The sequence below is a fragment of the Bactrocera oleae genome, chromosome 2, assembly GCF_042242935.1.
Source record: "Bactrocera oleae isolate idBacOlea1 chromosome 2, idBacOlea1, whole genome shotgun sequence".
Classification (NCBI taxonomy): Eukaryota; Metazoa; Arthropoda; class Insecta; order Diptera; family Tephritidae; genus Bactrocera; species Bactrocera oleae.
The window spans coordinates 33,726,731-33,752,039 of NC_091536.1; the positions used below are offsets into that span (position 1 = coordinate 33,726,731).

The window sequence follows — 25,309 nt, forward strand, 5'->3', positions numbered from 1 at the left end:
TGGGGTCCACATATTCAGTACCTAGGGGCTTGAACAGTTTTGGTTCGATTTAGAAAATTTTTGGTCACAAGTTGGCATACTTTAAACGTATTATTCACGCAAAGTTTTACGCCGATATAATCATTGTTGCTTGATTTGCATAGTGAAAAGTGAAAGAATCAAGTGGTATTTAAAATGGTGTCATATAGAAAATAGGCGTGGTTGTAATCCGATTTCGCCCATTTTCGCACTATGACATAGAAACATGAAAAGAACGTTACGCACCGAATTTGGTTGAAATCGGTTAAGCAGATCTCAAGATATGGGTTTTCACCTAAAAGTGGGCTGTGCCACGCCCACTGTCTAATTTTGAACGCGGTTCCTATAAAGTCATCTTATACCATCTCAGAGATAAAATTTAATGTCTCTGGCGTGTTTAGTGCTTGATTTATCGCGCTTTTAGTAGTTTTTAACAGTACCGTTATATGGGGAGTGGGCGGAGTTGCCACCCGATTTCAACTATTTTCACACCGTCAGTAGAAGTGCTAAAAACATTTGCTTCCAGTGAATTTTGTTATTATAGCATTAGCGGTTTAGGAGATATGCTCATTAAACCTATGATCCTGTGTACCAAATAACAGTCTTGTATCTTATTGCGGAGCTTAGTTATGGCAAGTTATTTGTTTTTGATTAATGGCGTTTTGTGGGCGTGGCAGTGGTCCGATTACGCCCATCTGCAATACCAACCGTTTCACGGTACCATGAAACATGTCTACCAAGTTTCATAAAGATATCTCAATTTTTACTCAAGTTAGAGCTTGCACGGACGGACGGACAGACGGACGGACGGACAGACAGTCACCCGGATTTCAACTCGTCTCTTCATCCTGATCATTTATATATATATAACCCTATATCTAACTCGATTAATTTTAGGTGATACAAACAACCGTTAGGTGAACAAAACTATTATACTCTGTAGCAACAGGTTGCGAGAGTATAAAAAAAATTATGACGTTTTGCATTAGGAAGAATTTGACGAAGTTTCGCATTTAAATGACCTACAGAAATACCTGAATTTCAATATAGTACCAAATTTTTCCTCCTACTACATATGCATACTCAGATCGGTAATAAGAGTAAATCTAGGTGTTTTTACATTTTTAAAATAATAGCTCCTTGTAAGTTTATATGAAATATGTGAAAATAGCTTTAGATCTTCGCTTTTTATTTCATGTGTGAGCGTGACTTTGAGCTTATAAAGTAAGATTTTCTTTAGGTATAATCAAATACTTAATTTCTTTCAATTGTTACAATATTTGCTAATTTTTTTATAATGAAAATATCTCTTAACTTTCTAAAGGTTTCCTGAATATATATTTTTTCAGTAATATTGATATTACTTCACTCCTCTTTGTACGAAATAGAGCGTTAAAAGCATATTATTTCAAAATAAATATACATATAATTATATTAAAATTAGGCAAAGAGCGTTACTCACCTCTAGATGATACCTTATATTTCAGGAACGACAAGAACAATCTTATAGTATGAAAATGGGTGAAGTCTGCATACAAATAAAGCACCAATGATCTTATCAAAATGAAACTTTGCACAAATGGGGCCCTCACAATATGATACTCAAGGTCTAGTCAAAATCGGATGATAACTAATCCAACCATCAAATATCGAATATGTGGACTTGAGTGCATATAGTCGTCTTTTAATCGCTTAGAACGATCAATCTGACCCCATACTCCTTATGTAGTGACTACCGATTCTCTGGTTAACCTTTCATGGGATCAATTCAGTAAATTAGATTTATCTTAATATAAATATTTCTAATACTATGTTCGCACCGAATTGAAATCCTCTTGAAAACACAATTTGTGGATTGTGGAACCAAAGTCGTTCTGACAGACATTGTGTGTTTTCGATGAGTTTTCATTGACAGTTCACACATCTATTTGTTTACATTTGTTACGTACCCTACAAGAACAGTGACGGTCATCTGATGGGTAATATGACAGTCATAGCTGAAAAAATTTTGTCAGCGCGCAGAACAAAGTTTCTATCATTTTTTTAAGAGCCTTGTTTTCTTTTTGTTTGTTTGTTTTGTTTTTTCTGAGTCATTGCTGACCATAAATCCGTCATAGCTGAAAATTGTCAGTTATGACTGAAACGTTATCAGAAGTGAAAAATTCTTTTGCGCAGTAGATAATATAATTTTTATTTCTTTAATAAATTTCAAACTTTTAATCAAAATTAGTTATAATAATATACTTAAATATAAAAAGGAATGCAACAAAAAATATAATAAAATATGAAAATATAAAAATAAATTTTCACTTGATGCCATCTCCTCCTCTCAATAGCTCTGCGTATGTCTTTCTCCAATCAGTGGATAGTTCTGAATTTAAAAATGCAAATGTAAATTAACAGTACTGACATATCAAATGTGAGTGTATTGGTGAACCCATCAGCAGTTTCTTGTAGGGTACGTTTAGAATGTGGAATGTAAACAAATTGTCAACTGACATTTAGAGCTGGCAAAATATGTCTTCTAATAATATCGATTAAACTAGAGCAGGCACCGATTATAATGAGGGGAATGTAAGTTTTCAAGGGGTTTTCTGCGAAAACTGTGTTTTCGTTTGACAGATTTTGTATGGATGAAAACAGAAGTTTTCGCGTGAAAACCTCTTTTGTCTATGAAAACACGAATTTTGTGTCGGTGCGAACATAGTATAACACGAAGCAAAATATAGTCACACACACACCACATAATGCCACACACCACAAAACGTGATTAATCGAAAACCTTTTTACTGATATGACTAAGTTCTACGTTAGGAAACAAAACTATTATTTGGTTTATTTTTATTTGGTATGTTATCCAAATTTGCTCAGAGCAAATCTTTTTGACACCTCCTCTCACACAGTGAAAATGGGTATAATTGGGTGATAATCTGTCCACGCAACGTATTACCGTTATGTTTAAAACTACTAAAAGTTCGATAACTTACTAAATATATATGGTACAGCCATCTTATACTTGTATGGTACGGAAGAGCGGCATAGAAGCCAGTATCAAAAGTGAACAATGGGCGTAGCACCACTCAACTTTAGGAGAACTCCTATATCTCAAGAACGTCTCAACCGATTTCAAATAAATTTAGTGCATAACATAACTCTGACAGCTTTTCCTTGAATTTGAAAATGGGCAAAATCGGAATTCAATTTCATTCATTTTTATTTTCGCGCATTTGCGGTAGGAATTCTATATGAAAACCAAATGTGGTTTACCAGGCGCACAGAAAAAATAGCGCGGCGCAGAGTTATGAACGAACGCACTTTGCTTTGAAGCAGACGCACGTTCCTTATGAATGAATTTGTTGTCGTTGTAATATGAAATACTTAGAAAATATGCCGCGAGTTTGCTTGAATATTATTGGCCGATGATGGCGTTTACGTTTTTTGTCACTTGCGCGAATGTTTGATTTTTTGCGAAAGACATATTGAGGGACATAAATATGTACATATGTGTACATATATGCAAATATATTTGGACATGCGAATGAAGGAAGGCAATTTCAAGAATATTCACATATAAGTAGACATATGAACATTGAATCAAGTAAACAACAATAGCTGTTTGAGTTCACAGATTAGGCAAAATTGCTACGGTATTGCAGCACCACGCTTGTATAGCAGACTTCCTTATTGCAACGTGAAGTATTTTGCCTAAGTTCAAATCCTATCAGATATATTTATATACTTTTTTTTATTTTTATAACCCTTTTTTATTAAATGATATTTTAATTATATTTTCATATTATTTCCCTCATTATTTACATTTTCTTTTCATAAGTTAATTATTTCCCTTTTTATTACTTTAATTTTTGTTCATGTGCATACCAAAGAACATCTGTGCATATGTATGTGTATACATTTTGCTTATAGAGTGGTGTAGTTCGTTGCGTAAATTGATAGGATGGTAAAATTTTATTTTCGTACTTGCGCGTTTTCGATGTTCCCTCATCTTAATTAACATTTAAGTACAGCTAACATTTGCTCCTTCTCTATTTATTAACATTCTCTAGTTATAGTATAAACAAAATTATTCATATAGGCGACACCTTGAACATTGATATTAACATAGACGCCTTACCGCTTTTTAAAAGTTCAATTTTAATTCGCCTAAATAATATTCAATTTAGGCCAGTTTTTCCTGTTGTTGGATATATAGTTTGCGATACTCCCGCACGAGCTTATATTAGTGGAACACCGTCTCATTCCTCTTGGTATGGTTGTACCAAATGTACGCAGGTAGAGCGGAAAGTAGATGGCATTTTGATACACAGTACTACCTCTAAGGATTTAATTTCTGATGAGGATTTTTCAAATAGAATGTACCGTGAGCATCATAGTTCGCCTTTTGTATCAGGAAAAAAGAGTCTAAAAAATTTAAAAATTTCAATGATCAGCCAGTTTCCATTAAATTGAATGCATCTTATAGATTTCGGCGTTATGCGCAAATTTTTGTTTAAATTAATGAACAATAAGATTTCCTTTAAACTTTCGCTTTTAAATAAAAAAGGTATTTCTAAAAAAATTGTTTTTATTAGCTGCCACATGCCAAAGGAGTTTGTATGAAAACCAAGACCATTAGACGATTTGATTAACTGGAAAGCAGGTGACTTAGGCAGTAGTACATGAAGATATTTATTACATATTCCTTCTATTACACTGCTGGTATAGGCTTCTTTGTTGCCATAAGCAACGAGATTCAAACTTATACACCCAATTCATGCTCAATAAATTTGTAGAAAACTTTCGAATTTTGTTTGGTGAAAATTGTGTTTCTTTTAACATCCACAGTCTTCTGCACCTAAAGGAAACCGAAATATATATAGGTGGCCATATTTCTAGATCTTGCTACTCTTATGTGAATTACCTGCATAATCTCAAGAAAATGATAAAAACGACCATCGAAACCTACAGCAACTATTGTACATGGAAAAGTATTTATAAACCTTTTTCGACATCGCCTGACAATTCCGACACCTATTTTAAAGATAATAAATGCTTTTTCAAGGGATCTGTTATCAGTAGTTTTCAACTTGATAATTTCTTTTACTGAAAGGCAATTTACCTGTGGTAATTCATAAGATAAAGGAGAATTCACTTACACTAGATAGAAAACAACGGCCCTAAAAGTATCCTTTTTGAAAAATTCAAAGAAATTTTTAACAAGCAAAACGACAAAATCTACGCAAAAACTTTCAAAGACGCCAACAATGTTATTCTAGGGGACATGTGGACATCTTACATACTTGTACAATGTGGTTTAATTTTGCATTTAATTCAACAAAGTGCCGTTTCTGTGTTAAAAATGTTTACAGTCACACAATATCAGACATATGATGTAGCCAAATACGAAAATGGTTTATTGAATTATGGTCACATTATTTTGGCACATATTCATCAGACAAAATTGGGGTGTTCTGGTTATCACCACTATCACAACATTATTAGCGCGGTATATTTTTCGGGTACATACTATGTATTTAGTTATTTGCCTTCTCATAATGGCCTTTGAAATTTAATTTAGGTATTCAATGCGAGCGAAACCGCGGGTAAAGCAAGTACTAAATAAGGTTAATATCAATGAGAAAATCTTAACCGATTTTATCCATTTTTAACACGAAATTTTACCATGGCCAAAGACACACATAGTGTAATTAAAATATTTTACCGTTATACATATATACTAGTTTATATGGTCAACTCAAATGACCAATATGGGTAACGTATTGGCACCACTCTATTCTATATATTTTATATCCTATTCAAAGCTATACATATGTGTGGATATGTGTTATTAGCATTTTAAGCATTTTTTAACCAATTACAATCATCAAATGAGAGTGATGTTGCTTAATTATTGAATGAGTTGCATCACTTGAGAATGTTTGGTAAAACTTAAAACAATTGTTTGCATATTTTCTTATTTAGAACGGTGAAACATGTCAAATACCTTTTCATTATATTCTTTTTTAGAATAACAAATGACGCTCGTGAAGATGAGATGGAGGAAAATGTAGGTCAAGTGAACACCATGATCGGAAATCTTCGGAATATGGCATTAGATATGGGATCCGAGCTGGAAAACCAAAACAGACAAATCGATCGAATAAATCGAAAGGTATTTGAACTCTAACACATCATAATAATATTTTTATAATTATATAATAATATGTATGTATATTTCATGGTATTAGCAGAGAACGTATATTATCAGAGAACCTATAATATATATTGTTTTTGTTTTGATTTAGTGGCATTGAAAAAAACGTTGTAAATTTAAAAAGCCATTTTTGCGACAGTTTTAGCATAAAGCGCATTTTTTATACCCTGAAAAGGGTATATTAAGTTTGCCACGGAGTTTGTAACACCCAGAAAGAAACATCGGAGACCATATAAAATATATACAAGTACATGAATGATAAGCATGATGAGTTGAATTGATTTAGCCATGTCTGTCTGTATATATACAAACTAGCTCCTCAGTTTTAAGTATCGATCTGAAATTTTGCCCCTGTCTTTTTCTCACGAAGAAGCTGCTCTTTTGTCGGAACGGCCGATATCGAGCTGCCATACAAACTGAACAATCTGAATCAAGTACTTGTATGGGAAACTTTTTTATTTGACAAGATATCTTCACGAAATTTGGCATGGATTATTATTTGAGGCAATTATGCAATCTCCGAAGAAATTGTATAGATCGAATAACTATAGCATATAGCTGCCATATTAACTGAACGATCGGAGTAAAGTACTTCCATGGAAAACTGTTTTATTTGACGAGGTATCTTTACGAAATTTGGCATGAGTTATCATCGAATGCAACAATATATTCTTCGCAGAAATTGTATAGATCAAATGTCTTTAGCATATAGCTGCCGTATAAACTGAACGCTCGGAATCAATGGCTTGTACGGAAAACTCTTTCGTTTGACGAGGTATCTTCACGAAATTTGGCATGGATTATTATTTAAAGCAATTATGCAATCTCCGAAGAAATTGTATAGATCGAATGACTATAGCGTATAGCTGCCATATTAACTGAACGATCGGAGTAAAGTGCTTACATGGAAAACTTTTTTATTTGACGAGGTATCTTCACCCAATTTGGCATGGATTATTATTTAAGGCGGATAACTATAGCATATAGCTGCCATATTAACTGAACGATCGGAAAACTGTTTTATTTGACGAGGTATCTTCACGAAATTTGGCATGAGTTATCATCGAAGGCAACAATATATTCTCCGCAGAAATTGTATAGATCAGATCCCTATATCATATAGCTGCTATACAAATTGAACGATCGGAATCAAGTTTTTGTAAGGAGCCTTTGTGTTTCTGAAGGGTATTGTAGCTTCGGTGCAACCGAAGTTAACGTTTTTTCTTGTTTTATTTTTAATTATACATATAATATATTTTTTTTTTATCTAATCAGACCTTTTAGGTTTTAGCTATATAATTTATGCAGATAACAATTTTCGATATAATTAAAAATATAAACATGTATTAGTATATCTGAAGAAATAATGGATATAAAAACACATTGGAAAAATATAAGTAAACAGTAAACTAAAATTTATAAAAGTCCAAATCGAATTTCAAAAACTAAAAATATTGGCTGCAAAGAGAAGCTTGGGCATTAACTAGTAATGTTGACTTACTTCTTCTATACACAGTTTCTCTGTTCTTAATTTTTCTCTTTATGTAATTGATGAACTAAATTTACTATATTTTAAACTTTCTAAATTTATAATGAATCTCCAGTAAAAGTTCTCATACGCTTAAATTTACTTTCTGAAGATCCTTTTGTCGCGGATAGGTAGGTTGTTAGCAGCCAAGGCTCGAATGGATACCCAGCGTCACCTATGAAAAAATAAAATTTATATATTTAGTCATTGAAAGATTTAATTAAATAAGTTTCTAGCAGTCAAACATTTCTTGGGCTTCTTGTTCCGTAACTGCCTATATTCCAAATTAATAAATCGTGGCAGGCTCCAGGGTGTGTAGCATCAACATAAGGTATGTACCTTATTTTCATTTTGTCATCACATATATTCAGATAAACTTTTATTAACAAACGTATGCACAGAAAAAATTTAACTAAGTTACTAGAAAAACATTAATACTAAAGTAGTCTATTCTGTTGTAATACAAGTGTTTATTGCTTTTGGGACCTATAATTTAACGTGCGTGCTACCCATGCATTCAATGTTTCAAGGGATATTCAAATTTTAGTAAAAATTTATAATTATTTCCCGCATCTCTTCTTTAGTAGGCGCACGTTATCTACTGCTTGCAGAAAGGATTATACTAAAGCTTCATTGCGATAAGCCAACATCCATTTGCCTGCCTACAACTTTATGATACGCTCTTTCCCCAAAAAATCGCAAACAAGGTGATAGTTCTACAATGGTGTTTATTGCAAGAAGTTTTATCGCTATTGGTAAGCCATTATGTAACACTTCTAACAAGTATTGAAATGTGGGCTTATTAATTCTGTACAACTGCTTAAAACTATAAATTTACGCAGAAATGTTTATATATATATTTCTTAAATCGCAGTCACAGACTATCACTCATAGTGCAAAATTCTCTTTTTCTACCGTGTGAATTTCGTTCAAAGTTTTGAGTTAATACTCTTGTACTAAAAATTTCATTAAAAATTTCTCAGTCATTTCTTTCCGCAAATTTGTTTTAAAGAAAATCTTAATTAAGAAGTTTCCTGTGAAGTGTTTTGCCAAAATGGCCCCAGGGCCATCCCTTGTGGGCGCAAATCGGTTTGCTTTGCTTTCCGACAGTGCCGGTATTAAAAAAAAGAAAGCTAAACACAAAAAAAAATTCATTCATTAACACTGACCTTATATTTCCCGAACTCCCAACCGTTAAAAAAAGCGATCCTAAATGTATTGTCTTAGAATCTGCCGATAGGATAAACCTTTATCGCAGTATTCATGCTTTGCAGTACGCAAATCAATTTGTGCAGTAAGCAAAGAAATAGAAAGTGTTTCAGAACCACGTGATGGAAACATTCTCTTACTCGCAAGAAATAAAATTATAGCTGAAAGATTTCTCGCACTTAAAAATCTTCGGGGCATTTGTGCCGTCCAGGGCAAATACCACGAGAATCTAAACAACAACAAAGGAACAATATATGCACCTTTCCTGAATAATGTGTCGATCGAGGAAATCATTAGCGAACTAAGCACTCAAGGAGTAGTTGGTGCTTACAAATTTCAAAAAACAATTAATAATGATTCCTTGTATCCGACTGGAGTAGTACTGCTGACTTTCGATTTATACCATCTACCCGAAAAAATTGACATCGCATGGCGGAATATAAAAGTAAGACAATTGTACCAAACCCCATGCGGTGCCAAAATTATCAGTCGCTAGGTCACACATTAAAATCATACAAGCGATCGCCAGCATGTGAAAATTTTTACCTACCACCTCACTTCCCTACGAAATGTACACATATTTTCTATGCTATTTCTTCAGACAAAAGAAATACTCAAAATCAAAGTAACAAAGAAATGCACAATGCGAGAAGCAATTAAGATTCATAGAAACTCAACTCCTTCTTTCTCAGAAAATTATCAAACATTCTCTTCCACAATTTCTCAAATCGAAAAAATTACGGAAACGCGCTCCAAATCCAGTACTACATCACAATCAGTAAATGATAAATCCACCTCTTCTCAAACACTAAAAACTAATAATCACTCAAATAATACATTCATTGCAGGTACAGCCCAAACCAGTCCTATAAATACACAAAAAAACTCTGAATCTAATTATAAAACTCAATTAGAACATCGAAACTCAACTGATTTAGAAATAAATAAAATCGCTATTCACCAACACAAATACACCTTTATTCCATTAAAACTCCAAAGAAACTCTCAAAAACTCGATTGTCACTCAATACCTGCTCAAATCACACCCACCTATCCAATAAATACATTCAATCATGTTTCAATTATTACCTCTTTTCTCTACACAATGGCAACACAAGATCTCAGCTCTAAAAATAGTAACTCTCTTGACCCTCCAAAACTACAACAACAACAGTAACGAGGGGAATATTCACATACACGTCTGTCACGTAGATGACACAACAATGTCAGGTGAAGAAATTTCAAGCGACACTACGAATATTAATGAAAACTATCTTTAGAAAATAAAACACAATTCAAAATAAAGAATTAAAAAAAAAAAATTATATACTATATATATATATTTTAAAATTACATTTTATCATACAAAAATTTTAAAATCTTGCATATTATAAACAATCAGATACAGCACCCTCCAGCTTATTTTAAGACCTATTCATAAGTCAAAATTACCGCTATTTTGCAATGGAATCTTAATGGATATTGTACCAATTTCCATGAGTTACAACTACTTATAAAATACACTAACCCTAGCATTGTACCGTTGCAAGAAACTCATTTGCCCTTCAATAGCACCACCACCCCACCCCACGCCTACGTAGCATACTGCCGTCTCTGCGATTCTACCACAGACAATCAAAGAGGAAATACATTAGAAGACGTGTTCTTAACGTCAAATTTGGCAGTCCTCAATGATGGCTCACCTACTCATTTCTCAACTCACCAAAGTTTCACAAATGTAGACGTAACATTTTGTTCAGCAAACATAGCACCAAAATGTTCATGGAAGATCCAAAAACTATCTCCATGGAAATGACCATTTCCCGATCATAATCTCTATTGAAGCTATCTTAAAGAAAGAAAAAATCATAAAAACTCCAAAGTTTAACACAGACAAAGCGAATTGGCCTCAATTTCAAGCTTGCTGCGATTTCATATCTTCGCAAATCCCCGTCTCTGAAAATATAAACAAAGAAGCAGCATGTACTCTCATCTCACTTCCATATACCCCTAGCAAAATACTTTACCCGTAAACCATCTGTACCTTGGTGAAATAAGAACATTTTACTACTTAGGAACAAAAAGCAGCAGGCTTGGGCTGAATTCAAAAAACACCGCACCGAAAGCAATTTGATGATTTATCAAAACGCAAAAGCTTTGTTTAGGTATCATTCCAAACAATCTAAAAGAGACGCCATTAACCCCTCCAAGGCAAATTTGGCATAACATAAGGTTACTAACATTCACAGCCAAGCAAAATCACATTTTAGTTATGAATACTACTCCAAAGATTCTAATTTTGAACAGGCATTCATCTCTGAAAAGAACACAGTAAACAGAAAAGTATATAGACCATATAATATCTCATCTGCTGCATCAGAGATTGAAAAGCCCATCACCTCTATGGAGTTTAAAGAAGCCTTGTATAGCTCAACAGGAAAAACACCTAGTTTTGACAGAATTTCCTATCAAATTATAAAAAATTGTTCACATGGCACGGTCAATAGATTACTAAATCTATATAATAATATTTTCGAGCAGGGCATATTTCCACAATCCTGGAAAAATGCTGACATCGTTCCAATTTTAAAGCCCGGTAAACCTCTCGCCGATATTTATATCTATCGTCCGATCTCCTTACTTTCATGTTTAAGTAAAGTATTAGAGAAGATTATCGCCAAACGATTAATGTGGTTTGCGCAAAGAGGAAACCATATAAGCCCTAACTAAGTAGCTTTTAAACCTGGTCAATGTACATCGGACGTGCTTTTACATTTCCGACACGTTCTTTCAACTGCCATCTCAAGTCGAAACCATGTTACTACACTTATACTAGACTTCGAAAGGGCTTTTGATCGAATAGGTATACGTTGCTCTTCGCCAGCTAATAAAATGGAATGTCGGAAAAAATATATTTAATTTAAGAAGTTTCTTGTCAAATCGAACATTCAGAGTTAAAATTAATAATAAATATTCTGACAAAGTCCCTTTACCAAATGGTATTGTTCAAGGTTCCCCTATATCGGTAATGTTTTTAATTAATGCTTTCGACGAAGTAAGCAAAATTATAGCTAATTATAGAGTAGAACATGCTATTTATGCAGATGATGTTTTAATATTTTCAAAAAATAATAACCTGAACCAGGTTAAAGATACTTTTTCTAACATCCTTAACGATATCTCAGAATGGGCTTATAGCTCCGGAGCGAATATATCTTATGAACAAGTAAGGAAGGGCTCTGTTCGGAGTAACCGAACATTTTATACTCTCGCAAAGTCAAATGGTATACTCGTTTGAGATTTCTTTGTGGATTGACTGATATTTTCGGTAGAAGGTCAAGTATAGGAACTGGGGTCCACATATTTAGTACTTAGGGGCTTGAACAGTTTTGGTTCGATTTAGACAGATTTGGGTCACAAGGTGGCATACTTTAAACGTATTATTCAAGGAAAGTTTTACCCCGATATAGTCATTGTTGCTTGATATGCATAGTGGAAAGTGAAAGAATCAGATGGAATTGAAAATGGTGTTATATGGGAAATAGGCCTGGTTGTAGTCCGATTTCGCCCATTTTCGCACTATATCATAGTGATTAAACTATGCCACAATAATAGCACTCACCAACGACTTTTTTATTTTCTTGTTTTATTATTGAACACGTTTTTTAAAAGTTCAATTTAAATTAAATTTTTTTTATTTTTTTTTTTTGTGTTCACAACTTTTTCCTAAGAACAAGTATATACGACTTTAAAATCAACCGGTAGCGGAGATGGCGATGTTACGATGATGTAGCGAAAAAAAAGCTTGTGGTCGCCCGTCGTCCCTTTTTAACTCCTTCGGTGTGGTGTGTAGTGTGTTTTCATGTGTGGGGTAATCGTGGTGGTAGGGTTGGTGTGGAATGTGTGTGGGATGATATGTGGAGTTACTCATTTAAATATCCCGGCCCACCTAGGCAAATATTTAGCCTAGCAAATTCTGCAGCTGTTGCAACGTTGCTACAACACTGCTGAGGCCAGTGGGGCGGCGGGATGATGGTCTGGGCCGTCGGCGCCGGGCAGGTGTTTCGTTCCTTGTATTCCTTGGACGATACTGTGGAGCGGCAGCTGGGCGTTGATGTTGTATCGGGTGGCTGGGCGGCGGTCGCCTGACAGCGCCGCGACTGCGTGGTGCGGGTGGTCGCCGAACGTCGCGCCTGGAGGTGCGGTGAAGGAACGTATGGTGTAGCCTTCCGCACAATTGACACGATCACTCCGAGTCACACTCTTGCGTCGTATGGGTGAGACTTAGGCAATTGAGGCAGTGTCCATGCGTCTGGGCTACCCGCTGACGTTGACTGGGTTGCATTGATTTAAAGATGCTAGAGTGCTGTAGCCGGTGTGAGCGGCGACACAGCGGACATCGGGTGCGGTGCGGCTCCGGTGGCATCAATGGCGACGCTGGTGGTGGTTGTGCTGTGTTCCGCGCGACAGCTGTGACAGTTGTTGCAGCGGTGGCTCGAGGCGCTGGAATCGGCCCAGTGCGTGGCACATTAATAGCCGATCGAACAGTTGGCGTTGGGGTTGTTGGCATTTCCACGTCCATATTAATCTATATAAAAAGATTGGATTTAGTATATGTTTGTGGCATATAATGGAATATGGGCAATTGTGCCACGTGGTGTGGCACGCGTGGGTCGGCATATTGATCGACCATTTCGGTTTGGTTTGGGATTGTTGTTAACGTTTTTTGTTTTTTTTTTATTTGCGGGTTTATTGACTTGATTTATTTGAATTGGATATCATTCGGTAGCTTCGGTAGTACGGTCGGTGGGCAGGAAGCATAGTTTTATGAGCGGTCTGGTTAGCGTTCCCGATTGCGTGCGGAGATCTACTATTCGGATATGACCGTCGAACCCGGAATGAAACTTTTTTATGCGCCATTCTGTGGGGGGAGACAATCATCATGGATTAGGACGCAATCTCCAAGCTTTGGCGCTTTTTCTGGAGTTTTCCATCGGTACCTCTTGTGGAGGTCCTTTAAATATTCTTCTTTCCATCGACGGCTAAAGTCATGATGGAGAATTTTGATTCATTCCCATCGATTTAATAAGGATAGCGACTCCACGCCTGGCTCAGGTATGGCCAGAATGGGTGTTCCTTTGAGAAAATGCCCTGGAGTTAGGGCTGTCAAATCTGAGGGATCTTGCGAGAGTGTCGTTAGTGGCCGTGAATTGAGAACGGCTTCGATACGGATTAGTAATGTTGTAAATTCTTCGTAATTGAATTTGTAATTTCCAGCTACTTTTTTGAAGTGGGACTTGAAGCTTTTTACCGCTGATTCCCATAAATCACCCATATGAGGAGCGCTTGGGGGGATGAATTGCCAATTAATGCCTTGGGGCGCGTACTTTTGTACAATCTCAGGTGAGACTTGTTTGATAAAGTCCACAAATTGTTTTTCGGTGGCTCTTTGAGCGCCGATAAATGTTTTACCATTATCGTTCATGAGCTTCGATGGAAAGCCGCGTCGACCGACGAAGCGAGCAAATGCCGCAAGAAAAGCCTTCTTCGTCAGATTAGTACAAAGCTCAAGGTGCACTGCTTTTGTCGTAAAACAGACGAAGTTGCAGCGTTCCGGGGGAAGTGCTGCCGTAATCTGTATTCTCATCTTTTGCTTGTGCGTGGTACAGATTTTGCACAAGAAAATGCACTTCTTTATTTGGGGCTTAAGTTGGGGAATGTAAAATTCCTGGCGGACCATATGTTGCATGAGACGATGTTCGGCATGAAGCATTAATATGTGGATATAATTGATGAGTAATGTGGCAAGTTGAGACTTCTCTGGTATAATTATGGGATGGCGTTCGTTAAACGTTAGGCTTGAATTGGCAAGCCGACCATTCACCCGAAACAGACCTTTCGTGTCTATGAATGGATTTAGTACTAAGAGTGAGCTCTTTTTATCAATCGGCTTCGATACTTTTAGTAATGATATTTTTCGGCTGAAGTAACGCGTTTGAGTAGATGTTGTAAGTCTAGGTGCGTCACTGTATCGCATTGAGAATCTAATGAGGTGACTCCCTTAAGATTAATTTTGAGTCGCTCTATGAACTTGGGCATGTAAGCGATTACCCTGAGTGCTCGGCGATACGAGGAAAATCGCTCAAGGATGTCATTATCCTGCAATGTTGCGTGAAAGGAGTCGATTTTTCGACTTTCTGGGGCAATTATATTGCGCATGGGCGATTGTGGCCAAGAATCAGGAGATTTTGTTAACCATCGAGGGCCATTCCACCAGAGGGTGGTGGTGACAAGGTGCAGGGGTTTGCACCCTCTTGTACCTAGATCAGCAGGATAATCAGCACTGGCTACATGTCGCCAAGTGGCTTATCCTACTAGGTCAAGTATTTGAGAATTCGGTTGGAAATATACGTCTTCCATGCATGTGGTGGTTGTTCTAACCAGGCTAGTACAATTTCGGAATCGGACCATAGATATAATTTATATTGTGCCATGTTTAAATGCGTTTGTACGATGGACACGAGTTTGGCTAGTAGTAGCGCTCCACATAATTCAAGTTGTGGTAGACTTATTGTTTTTAAAGGAGCCACTTTTGCTTTTGCCACTAGTAAGTGGCATGTGGTCGCATTGTCACTTTGTATGCGAACATATATAGTTGCGCAATATGCCTTTTCAAAAGCGTCACAGAAGCCGTGTAGTTCGACTTTGTGCTCTGGGGTATAATTTACCCATCGTGGGATTTGTATCTGTGCGATATCATTTACGTTGCTCGCAAACTGGGACCACTTTTCTAAACGAAGTGGTTTTACTTGTTCGTCCCAGTCGGTTCCATCTAACCATAATTCTTGTATTAGGATTTTGGCTTGTATCATAATTGGCGAAAGCCATCCTGCGGGGTTGAAAAGTTTCGCCACAGAGGATAGAATTTGTCGCTTCGTTATGGCGGATAATGCAGATATTGACTCTGTAGTGTATGAAAACTCGTCAGATATCGCATTCCATTGGATCCCCAGAGTTTTTGTTGTACTTTCCTTTTCGAATTTAAGAAAATTAGTGTCTAAGAAATTTTCATGTGGTATATTTTTTAAAATATTAGGGTGGTTAGCCGTTATCTTTTTCAACGGAAACCCTGTGGTTTTGAGGGCTTTTACCACTTGTGATAGTGACTCGTATGCTTGTGGAAGGCTGTGACTTCCAGACAAGATATCGTCTACATATGTTTGTGTTTTTAACACCTGGGTTGCCAGAGGAAATTCTGACTTGGTGTTTTCTGCCAATTCGTGCAGTGTTCGAATGGCTAAATATGGAGCACAGTTGACGCCAAAGGTAACTGTTTTCAATTTGTAGTCGCGGAGTGGACTATTGGGAGATTTTCGGAAAATAATTCGCTGAAAATCTTGATCGTCTTTATGTACGACTATTTGTCTATACATTTTTTCGACGTCTCCGTTAAATACGTATTTGAATATACGCCAATTTAAAATGAGTAGCATTAAATCTGGTTGGAGTGTGGGTCCCGTAAATAGAATATCATTTAGGGAATTCCCCGAGCTAGTAGATCTTGATGCATTAAAGACAACTCTTACTTTAGTTGTTTTTTTGTCTGGCTTTACTACTGCGTGATGAGGCAAGTAAAATGGGTAATATTTGCGATTTATGATTTTTTCGCATGGGCTTACTTCCTCCATGTGGTCTAAATGGAGGTATTCTTCTAACACGCCATCGTATTCTGGCTTAAGCTCACCTTTTTTAAGTAAGTTTTTTCCCATGCTTAAAAACTGCTGTATTGCAGCGGTGCAAGAGTGACCTAAGGCGAGTGTGTTAGGAAATTGTTGTTTTAGTGGTAGTCGTACGACGTACCGACCATTATCTGATCTAGTAGTTGTGGCTTTGTAACAGTCTTCACAATACTGATCTTCCGGGGTTGTAATTGAAATGGGGGGGAGTTCTTCTAACTCCCAAAATTTTTTCAATTGTGAATGGAGGTATTCATTTGAGACTTCCTCAACCTGAGTGGTCATGGTGGTAACTGGTTCCGAAACTAGTCCACTTAGGGTCCAACCGAAAATAGTATTTTGTGCCAGAAGTGTATATTAAATTTTCTCAATACCTTCGAGTATTATCTGTGGTATGAGATCGCTGCCTAATAGAAGGTCTATTTGAGCGGGAATGTTGCAGTTGGGATCTGCTAGCTTTAGGTGTGAAACCTTTTGCCAATGCTTGCTATTTATGTGATAGCTTGGAAGCATATTTGTAAGTTGCGGTAAGACTATAGCTTCTGCTTTAATTCTCTTATCCACTTGGGGGGAAATTAAGGTAATGGGGAAGATTTTATTAGAGTTTTGCACTATTCTTCCGCCCATTCCTGTAATATCAAAGTTGGCTTGTTTTGTTGGCAGTTGTAGCCTATTTTCTACCCTAGACGCTATGAAAGATCGTTGTGATCCTTGGTCTATTAAAGCCCTAAGTTTAAACAGTTCTCCTCGGTATTCGATGGAGATGACTGCTGTGGGTAGTAGTACCCTACTTTCGTTTTCGTTGTGTAGCGTTTGAGTTTTTAATGCCTTTGAGCAGCATGGTGATTCTTAGCAATTTTCGGGATTTTGCACTTCGGGATTTGTTGTTGCAACTAAACCCGTGGTTCTTTTCATATTAGCGCTGTTTGGGGGTGAACTGGAAAAATTATTTAAATGAAGCATAGAATGATGTCGTTTATGACAATAAACGCAATTGAACTTGCTTTCGCAATCTTTGAGTTAATGCGAATGTTATAGAAGCTTCTATTTAAATTGTTGTTGCTACTGGCTTGTGGCCTGTGAAAGCTTCTATTTAGGTCGTGTTGAACAGTTTTTGTTCTGACCATTTTTTTATCTACCCTTTCTGCGATTTCGTACTGGGTAGTTAGGAAGTCTTTCATTTGTCGCCACGTGGGGCATTTTCTTCGTGATGAGAGCGATTGCTCCCATAGAAGTAATGATTTTTCTGGTAATGCGGCAGTGCATATGTTTACCAGTATAGGGTTCCAGCTGTCTGTGGTAATATTTTGTGTCGATAAAACCGACAAACAATTTGAAACAGTGGATTGAAGTTTGATTAATTCTTCACTTGTTTCCTTTTGAATTTTTGGCAAGTTCATTAATATCGATATTTGTTTATCGACCAATATTCTTTCGTTTTCGAATCTTGATTTAAGAGCTTCCCAAGCCAAATTGAAATTATCGTCATTTAGTGCGAACTGTTTTACTATTACGCCTGCTTGACCTTTTGTTTTGTATCGGAGGTGATACAATTTTTGTGCATTTGTTAATTTTGGATGGTTTATGTAAACGGCAGTAAACATGTCTCGGAAGGACGGCTATTGTTCATAACCACCATGAAAGATTTCTGTGTCACATGCGGGCACCTTCAGATGGATGCCTGAACTTGCCTCTTGGCATTGGATTTGTGGCAGCTCTACTCTTGGTTGTGGAGTAGGTGCAATTGCTTTGATTAATTTTAATTGGTCAGAAATCATAGCTTTTGTTTCCGGTAGATCTGAGTCGTCAGATTCTACGATTGCGCCATATGCAGCTTGGAGACGTGTCCAAAAATTGTCAAAATTGTCTTTTTTAATTTCTTATACCGATTCAGAATTGTCCTGAATCGGCGAAGATGAAAATCGAGTGCAGTGTCGTATTAGACTGTCACTCTCTGCAATGAATTTGGTATATGAAATGTCTTTTATCTTTTTTTGTTTTGTAGCACCTTGCTTTGAGCGTGTAGCTTCTGCAGGTGTACATGGACTCTTTTCGTCCGAAATCATTTTTGGTACTTTTAGATTGCTTTAAATTCCTTAGAATCTGCGTTCATTTAAAAAGATGAAAGTAAAATTAAAAATTTATCATTTTTTTTTTTTTTTTTTTTAGATATATTTTATTTATTTTTTTCTCTCAGTGTATACTGATGATATTGGATAAATAAAGAGATTACCTTTTAGATAAATAGTATTTTTTTTGTTTTGTTCTTTCCGGACTTCACCAATAACAAATTTCGTTTTCCGTTTTTCTTAGTCTCGGGTTTTATTTAGTTCCGCTTTTAAAAAATGAGGTTATTACCTTTGTACATAAGCGTACACGTTATGTGCGTATTTATGTGCATATGTAATATGCTTAAACGTTTTGTTTGCAGTCCTGCTTGCTTGTGTTTTAACAAGAACAAGGGGTATTGCCAGAAAAGTGCCGATATGGTCCTTGAATATACCTATGTACAACTGTGTGTGTACTAGTTGTGCGCTATTCCCACCAAGTATAACTTTTTTTTTCGTTTGTTAAACCGATTGTTCTTGTACCCTTGTTTTTTGTTGTAATAAATTTTAATTCTGTCTAAAAATTTAATAATTCCTACTTATGTACCGCAACGCTTAGTGTTCGGAAATTTTGTTATTATTACGTTTAAGGTCTTTTATTATTAGCAATAATTTTAACTAAAATAATTTTAAATATTGTACCCAATGTGTGTAGGGTATACAGGCATAGGCACATTTTAAGCCGTGTGTATGTATGTTTGTTAGGTTGGCTAGAGGAATGACGCGGGAAAAGAAAATAAATAATGTGCAGGTACAGACTTTTAAGTTCGTATCGTTCGTGTGTATATGTTAAAAATTATTCTCTTCGTAACTTTGTTAGTTACGTATATTTAAACGTATATAAAATGTAATATATATAGTATATAGATTTGTATGTACTTGGCAAGTAACCGTGCAGATATGTATGTATGTTTTTCTTTCTTTTTTTTCGTTTGAATTTTATTTATTTTTCCAATTTGCCTTGCTTACTTATTTTGTGCAATCCTGCTTATGATTTATTAAACATAAGGGGTATTGCCGGAATAAGTGGTCAAGTAAGTACTTGAATTTTTTATTTTTTTTGTGTTTATTCAATTTGTGTGTTTGGATACACAAAGGTAAGCATGTATAGGCTTTGGTTTCTTTTAAATAAATATGTTTTATATATACATTTATATATATTGTATATATGGATGTATATAATGCACCAAACTGTATTCGGTTTTCTCGAAATTAACCGTACGTTAAAACAGTTTGGCCGTAACCGCTATATTTAAATATAACCTGGTTTTATTACTTTCAACATACATATGTATATGCCAATAAATTATAAATAAGTAAAAGGAATCGATACGACTCACTTTGTACCGCCTCAGGGGTATTTGGGGGGTTTAGATGTGTGTATAAGTGTGCCAATGCAGAAAAATCCGTTCCTTCTCTCTAGTGTCCGAGCTTGCTTTTGTTGACCTTTGTACCGTAGGTATGTTCCTTAGTTAGTCGTATAAGATTTTTGTGTTTTATTTTTGATTTCGCGCCCGATTCTATTGAAATATGTTGATATGTATTATGCATTGTTTTTAGTAATCGCGCCCGTTTACTTGGTGTTATTGTACACAGGTTTCGCGCCCGGGTTTATATAATTTATGTTTGTTCACAGACAATATGTGAAAAGTTTGTTGCACTTTTTTATGTATTTTATAATTATATATATATATATTTTTTTTTGTATTTATATGTTATCTTGATATCTATTTTTCCGCACTTTTTGTATACAAGTTTATGTATATATTTTTACGGCACTGCATATGTATATATGTATATTTTTATATTCGGCACTTGTTTTTGTTTTTTTCTTATATACGTATATTCATTTGCACCGCACTTACTTCTGTCACTGTACACTTTTTTTGTTTTTTATGTATATGTAATGCATATACAAGTATTAGATCTCCGCACTTTTGTTCTTAATTTTATTAAATTTTTTATATTATTTTTATTTTTTCTAATAGTGCCTTAGCGTAAGGCTCGAAGGACCAATGATTAAACTATGCCACAATGATAGCACTCACCAACGACTTTTTTATTTTCGCTCGTCGTCCCTTTTTAACTCCTTCGGTGTGGTGTGTAGTGTGTCTTCATGTATGGGGTGATCGTGGTGGTAGGGTTGGTGTGGAATGTGTGTGGGATGATATGTAGAGTTACTCATTTAACCACATAGAAATACGAAAAGAACGTTATGCACCGAATTTGGTTGAATACGGTTAAGCAGATCCCAAGATATGGGTTCTCACCTAAAAGTGGGCTGTGCCACGCTCACTGTCTAATTTTGAACGCGGTTCCTATTATGTCATCTCATACCATCCCAGAGATAAAATTTAATGTCTCTGGCGTGTTTAGTGCTTGATTTATCGCGCTTTCAGTAGTTTTTAACAGTACCGTTATATGGGGAGTGGGCGGAGTTGCCACCCGATTTCAACTATTTTCACACCGTCAATAAAAGTGCTAAAAACACTTCAACACTGCTCCCAGTGAACTTTGTTATTATAGCATTAGCGGTTTAGGAGATATGCATATTAAACCTATTAGAGGCGGGACCGCGCCCACTTTTTAAAAAGAATTTTTACCTGCAGATGCCCCTCCTTAATGTGATCCTGTGGACCAAATAACAGTCTTGTATCTTATTGCGGGGCTTAGTTATGGCAATTTATTTATTTTTGATTAATGGCGTTTTGTGGGCGTGGCAGTGGTCCGGTTACGCCCATTTGCAATACCAACCGTCTCACGGTACCAAGAAACATGTCCACCAAGTTTCATAAAGTTATCTAAATTTTTACTCAAGTTACAGCTTGCACGGACGGACAGACGGACGGGCGGACAGACAGTCACCCGGATTTGAACTCGTATCTTCATCCTGATCATTTATATATATATAACCCCATATCTAACTCGATTAGTTTTAGGTGATACAAACAACCGTTAGGTGAACAAAACTATTATACTCTGTAGTAACAGGTTGCGGGAGTAGAAAAATGTAAAACTTTACATATATGTAAAAAAAGAAATTGTTCAAATTTTTACATATATGTAAAAAAAGAAATTGTTCAAAGTTGTTTAGTTTATCTTACATGAATTAAAATATAGAATACAAGGTTTGTTAGAAGGTAAATAGGACTTTTAAAAAAAGGACAGAACAAATGGTTTTATCGGCAAAATCAATTAATTTTATTCAAAATAGTCTCCTTCTGCTTTAATACAGCTTTTTGCACGGTCCAACAACATGTCGAACGAGTGTTTTAGCTCATTGCCCGGTATGGCCGCCAGTATGCCGGTGCAAGCCTTTTGAATGGCCTCCACGTTTGCATATCGCTTTCCTTTCATCGGCAAATGCACTTTTCCAAAAAGGTAGAAGTCGCACGGTGCCATATCAGGTGAATACGGGGAGTGGTTGATTGTTAAAATGTGATTTTTGGTCAAATAATCGGCCACAAGCGTCGATCGATGAGACGCCACATTATCGTGCAACAAACACCAATTTCCATATCTACCAAACGCTTCAAAACTCCAAGGTGGAATACCGCATTAACGTTTTGGCCGGATGGAACCAAATTTTTTTTTACTTTTTATGAATTCACGTACAGTTTCGATGGAATTTTTGGTTATTACGGCTTTTGGTTGGCCCACATGTTCATCGTCATTTACGTCCTCACGACCACTTTGAAAACGTTGAAACCACTCGTGCCATAAACTTATTTTATCAATTGAAACGTTTCGGTAAAAGTTTAACCAATTTTAAAACAAAATTTAATGTTGACTCTTTGTTCGAGGCTCATTTTCGCACCGATGACAAAAATATACTGACACTTAAAACGCAAGTTAAGTGAAGTACACTTTCAATAGATCAAATGTCATGAAATTTTTACCGGAGGTCGATAAAGGATAGCAGATTCTAACGCGCTAGTCGACATATAGATGGCGTCACTAGAGTTTACTTTGGTACTTTTTTACTGTTTACTTTGGATCGCACCTTGTATGTTTCTAATTTAAAAATTCTAGGAATAATATTTGATAAATCTCTTAGTTTTAAGGAATATTGTAAATTTCTAAAAGGAAAACTCCACAAACGTTTGAATATTATAAAATATTTTGCTTCTAAACATAGTAATTGTAATCAAACGTCGAAATTCCGTTAAACCAACTGTGGTCAGAGTACTTCGATTGCCCCCTTGGAACCTTTCAACATCATTATTTATACATTCGTTACTTTCTCATCCAAACCAAAACACTTCACCTTTGATATACCAAAAAAACTTTTTACAAATCAGAGATAATTTGACAGCACTCGGATGGAAATTTATTTTTACTGATGGCTCCAAATACAGTGACACTGTTTCATTTGCCATAGTGCCCGAAGATGGTAACACAATTAGTGCTGGATTACTCTTTCCACACAGTTCTATTTTTATTGCCGAAGTCCTAGCTATAAGCCTCGCTACAGAATATGCAGTCATATCCAAAGGCAAATATGTTGTTTACTCAGATAGTAAATCGGCAGTTGGAGGACTACAAAATATAAAAAACCACGAACCTTTGGTCCAAAGAGTACGTGAGAAATTAATAGAACAAAGCTCCAAAATAAAAATAATGTGAACCCCTGACCACTGTCGAATTTCTGGTAATGAATATGCTGATGTAGCAGTCAAACAAACTTGCCATTCCCCAAGCGAAACTGTCGCCACCTATGTTAGATCAGACATTCGAAAATCTGTCGGAAACTACATAAAAAGAAAGTCAGCGGAAATCTGGTCAACATATAAGCACGCTTATACAGTTATTAACAAATACGGCATCGCACCCTCTTTTCTAATTGGATCTTCTACAGAGCAAATAAATATATTCACTAGGTTACGTCTACGACACACAGCAATCACATATCAACATTTTCTAAGTGGCTCTGCTGCCCCATCTTGCCAAGCATGCAATTGTCCTCTGACAATCAACCACATCCTTGATGCATGCAGAAAGTACTCAAACGCGAGGAACAGCATATTCCAGAACAAAACATCATCAAATCTGCTAACAGAATTTTCTTTAGATAATTTAAAAGATTTGCATAAGATTAAATACCAAACTGGATTACTTTATCATATTCAAGTTATATTTATCATACTGACAGACAGCTTGTAACTCAAGGACTTTCCTTTTAGATCTTTATCTTTTTTACCTAGTTAAATATTTATAATTTTCTTCCTGTTAAATAAATAAATAAATAAAATTTACCTTGTATTGGATAATTCGAGAGGATTGGTCTTGTCTTTTAAATTCCTTCGGTAAATTCTTTCAGCCAACTGCTGGCAGGAATTGTTTTCCTCTTCCAATAGACGAAGTCAAAAGTATACACTATTAATTTTGTGTAAAACTTAATTAAGTTTAAAGTCAACATGTGTGACAGATTGTCGAAGCTCACAATAGCATAATCGAATTTCGAACACAAGTTAAACTCACACGATATTTGTGATACGAATTTTTCGTTCGCGTGAAAATATAAATACATGGGAATGATTTATTCACACGAAGCTTACAATAAGGCTGAATATTCAAGATATCTCATAATAATATCTTTATCGCGTTGTATGAGCGCAAACGAGTTCCGCTGTATGGCATTGTACCTATATTCTACTACTAAAATCACACTTGGTACGGGTTGAACTAGGTACTAGTATTATTTCGCGTCGTGTTCATCTGTGGCTATATTAATTTCAAAGGTACTGTCATTTCGCGTCGTTTTCAGTAGATGCCATTTGTTTAGCGTGAACAACAATTTGTTTCATTCATTTGAAAATGTCGTAATTTGTACCAGATAAAGTGTTTTTGCGGGGAGTTCTTCTTCATTACTTTAACATGAAGAAAAGTGCTACCGAAAGCCATCGTATTTTACTGGACGTTTATGGTGACCATGCTTTAGCCGAACGAACGTGCCAAAAGTGGTTTGCACGGTTTAAAAGTGACAATTTCGACTTAGACGACGGAGAACAAAAAAAATTTCAAGACGAAGAATGATGCATGCCAGACGCAAGAAGAACTTGCAAAAGTATTAGGAGTTGATCAAGCAACCGTTTCCAGACGATTAAAATCATTAGGATTCATCCAGAAGCTTGGAAATTGGGTGCCTTATGAATTAAAGCCAAGAGACATCGAATGTCGAAATGTTGCTTTAACGCCACCAAAAGAAGTCATTTTTGCATCGGATTGTCACTGGCGATAAAAAATGGACTCATTATGATAACCCAAAGCGCAAGAGATCGTATGTGAAGCCCGGCCAACCATCGACATCCAAGGCAAAGCCGAATATCCATGGTGCCAAGGTTATGCTATGTATTTGGTGGGACCACAAGGGTGTGCTCTATTATGAGCTATTGAAATCGGGTCAGACGATCAATGGGGACCTCTACCGAAAACAATTGATTCGTTTGAAAAGGCCCATCGCGGAAAAACGACCAGAATATGCGACCAGACACGAATC

At 36.1% G+C, this 25,309-nt stretch overlaps 1 protein-coding gene, 1 long non-coding RNA gene and 1 pseudogene across 3 annotated transcripts in view; 1 reads left to right on the forward strand and 2 right to left on the reverse strand.

Moving 5' to 3' along the window:
* Nucleotides 1-25,309, forward strand: part of Snap25 (Synaptosomal-associated protein 25kDa) — a 458,275-nt gene that overhangs the window by 357,802 nt on the left and 75,164 nt on the right. For both annotated transcript variants that reach the window (XM_070112956.1, XM_070112955.1), the window contains exon 7: nucleotides 6,043-6,187. In XM_070112956.1, coding sequence (XP_069969057.1) covers nucleotides 6,043-6,187 — 145 coding nt within the window. The remainder of the gene's footprint in view (nucleotides 1-6,042; nucleotides 6,188-25,309) is intronic.
* Nucleotides 7,379-24,265, reverse strand: LOC106625709 (uncharacterized). The gene is made up of 2 exons (XR_011397935.1): nucleotides 24,067-24,265; nucleotides 7,379-7,932 (listed from the first exon to the last, which is right to left on the reverse strand). It is a non-coding gene; the product is annotated as an uncharacterized lncRNA (long non-coding RNA).
* Nucleotides 12,832-13,548, reverse strand: LOC118682900 (uncharacterized; annotated as a pseudogene).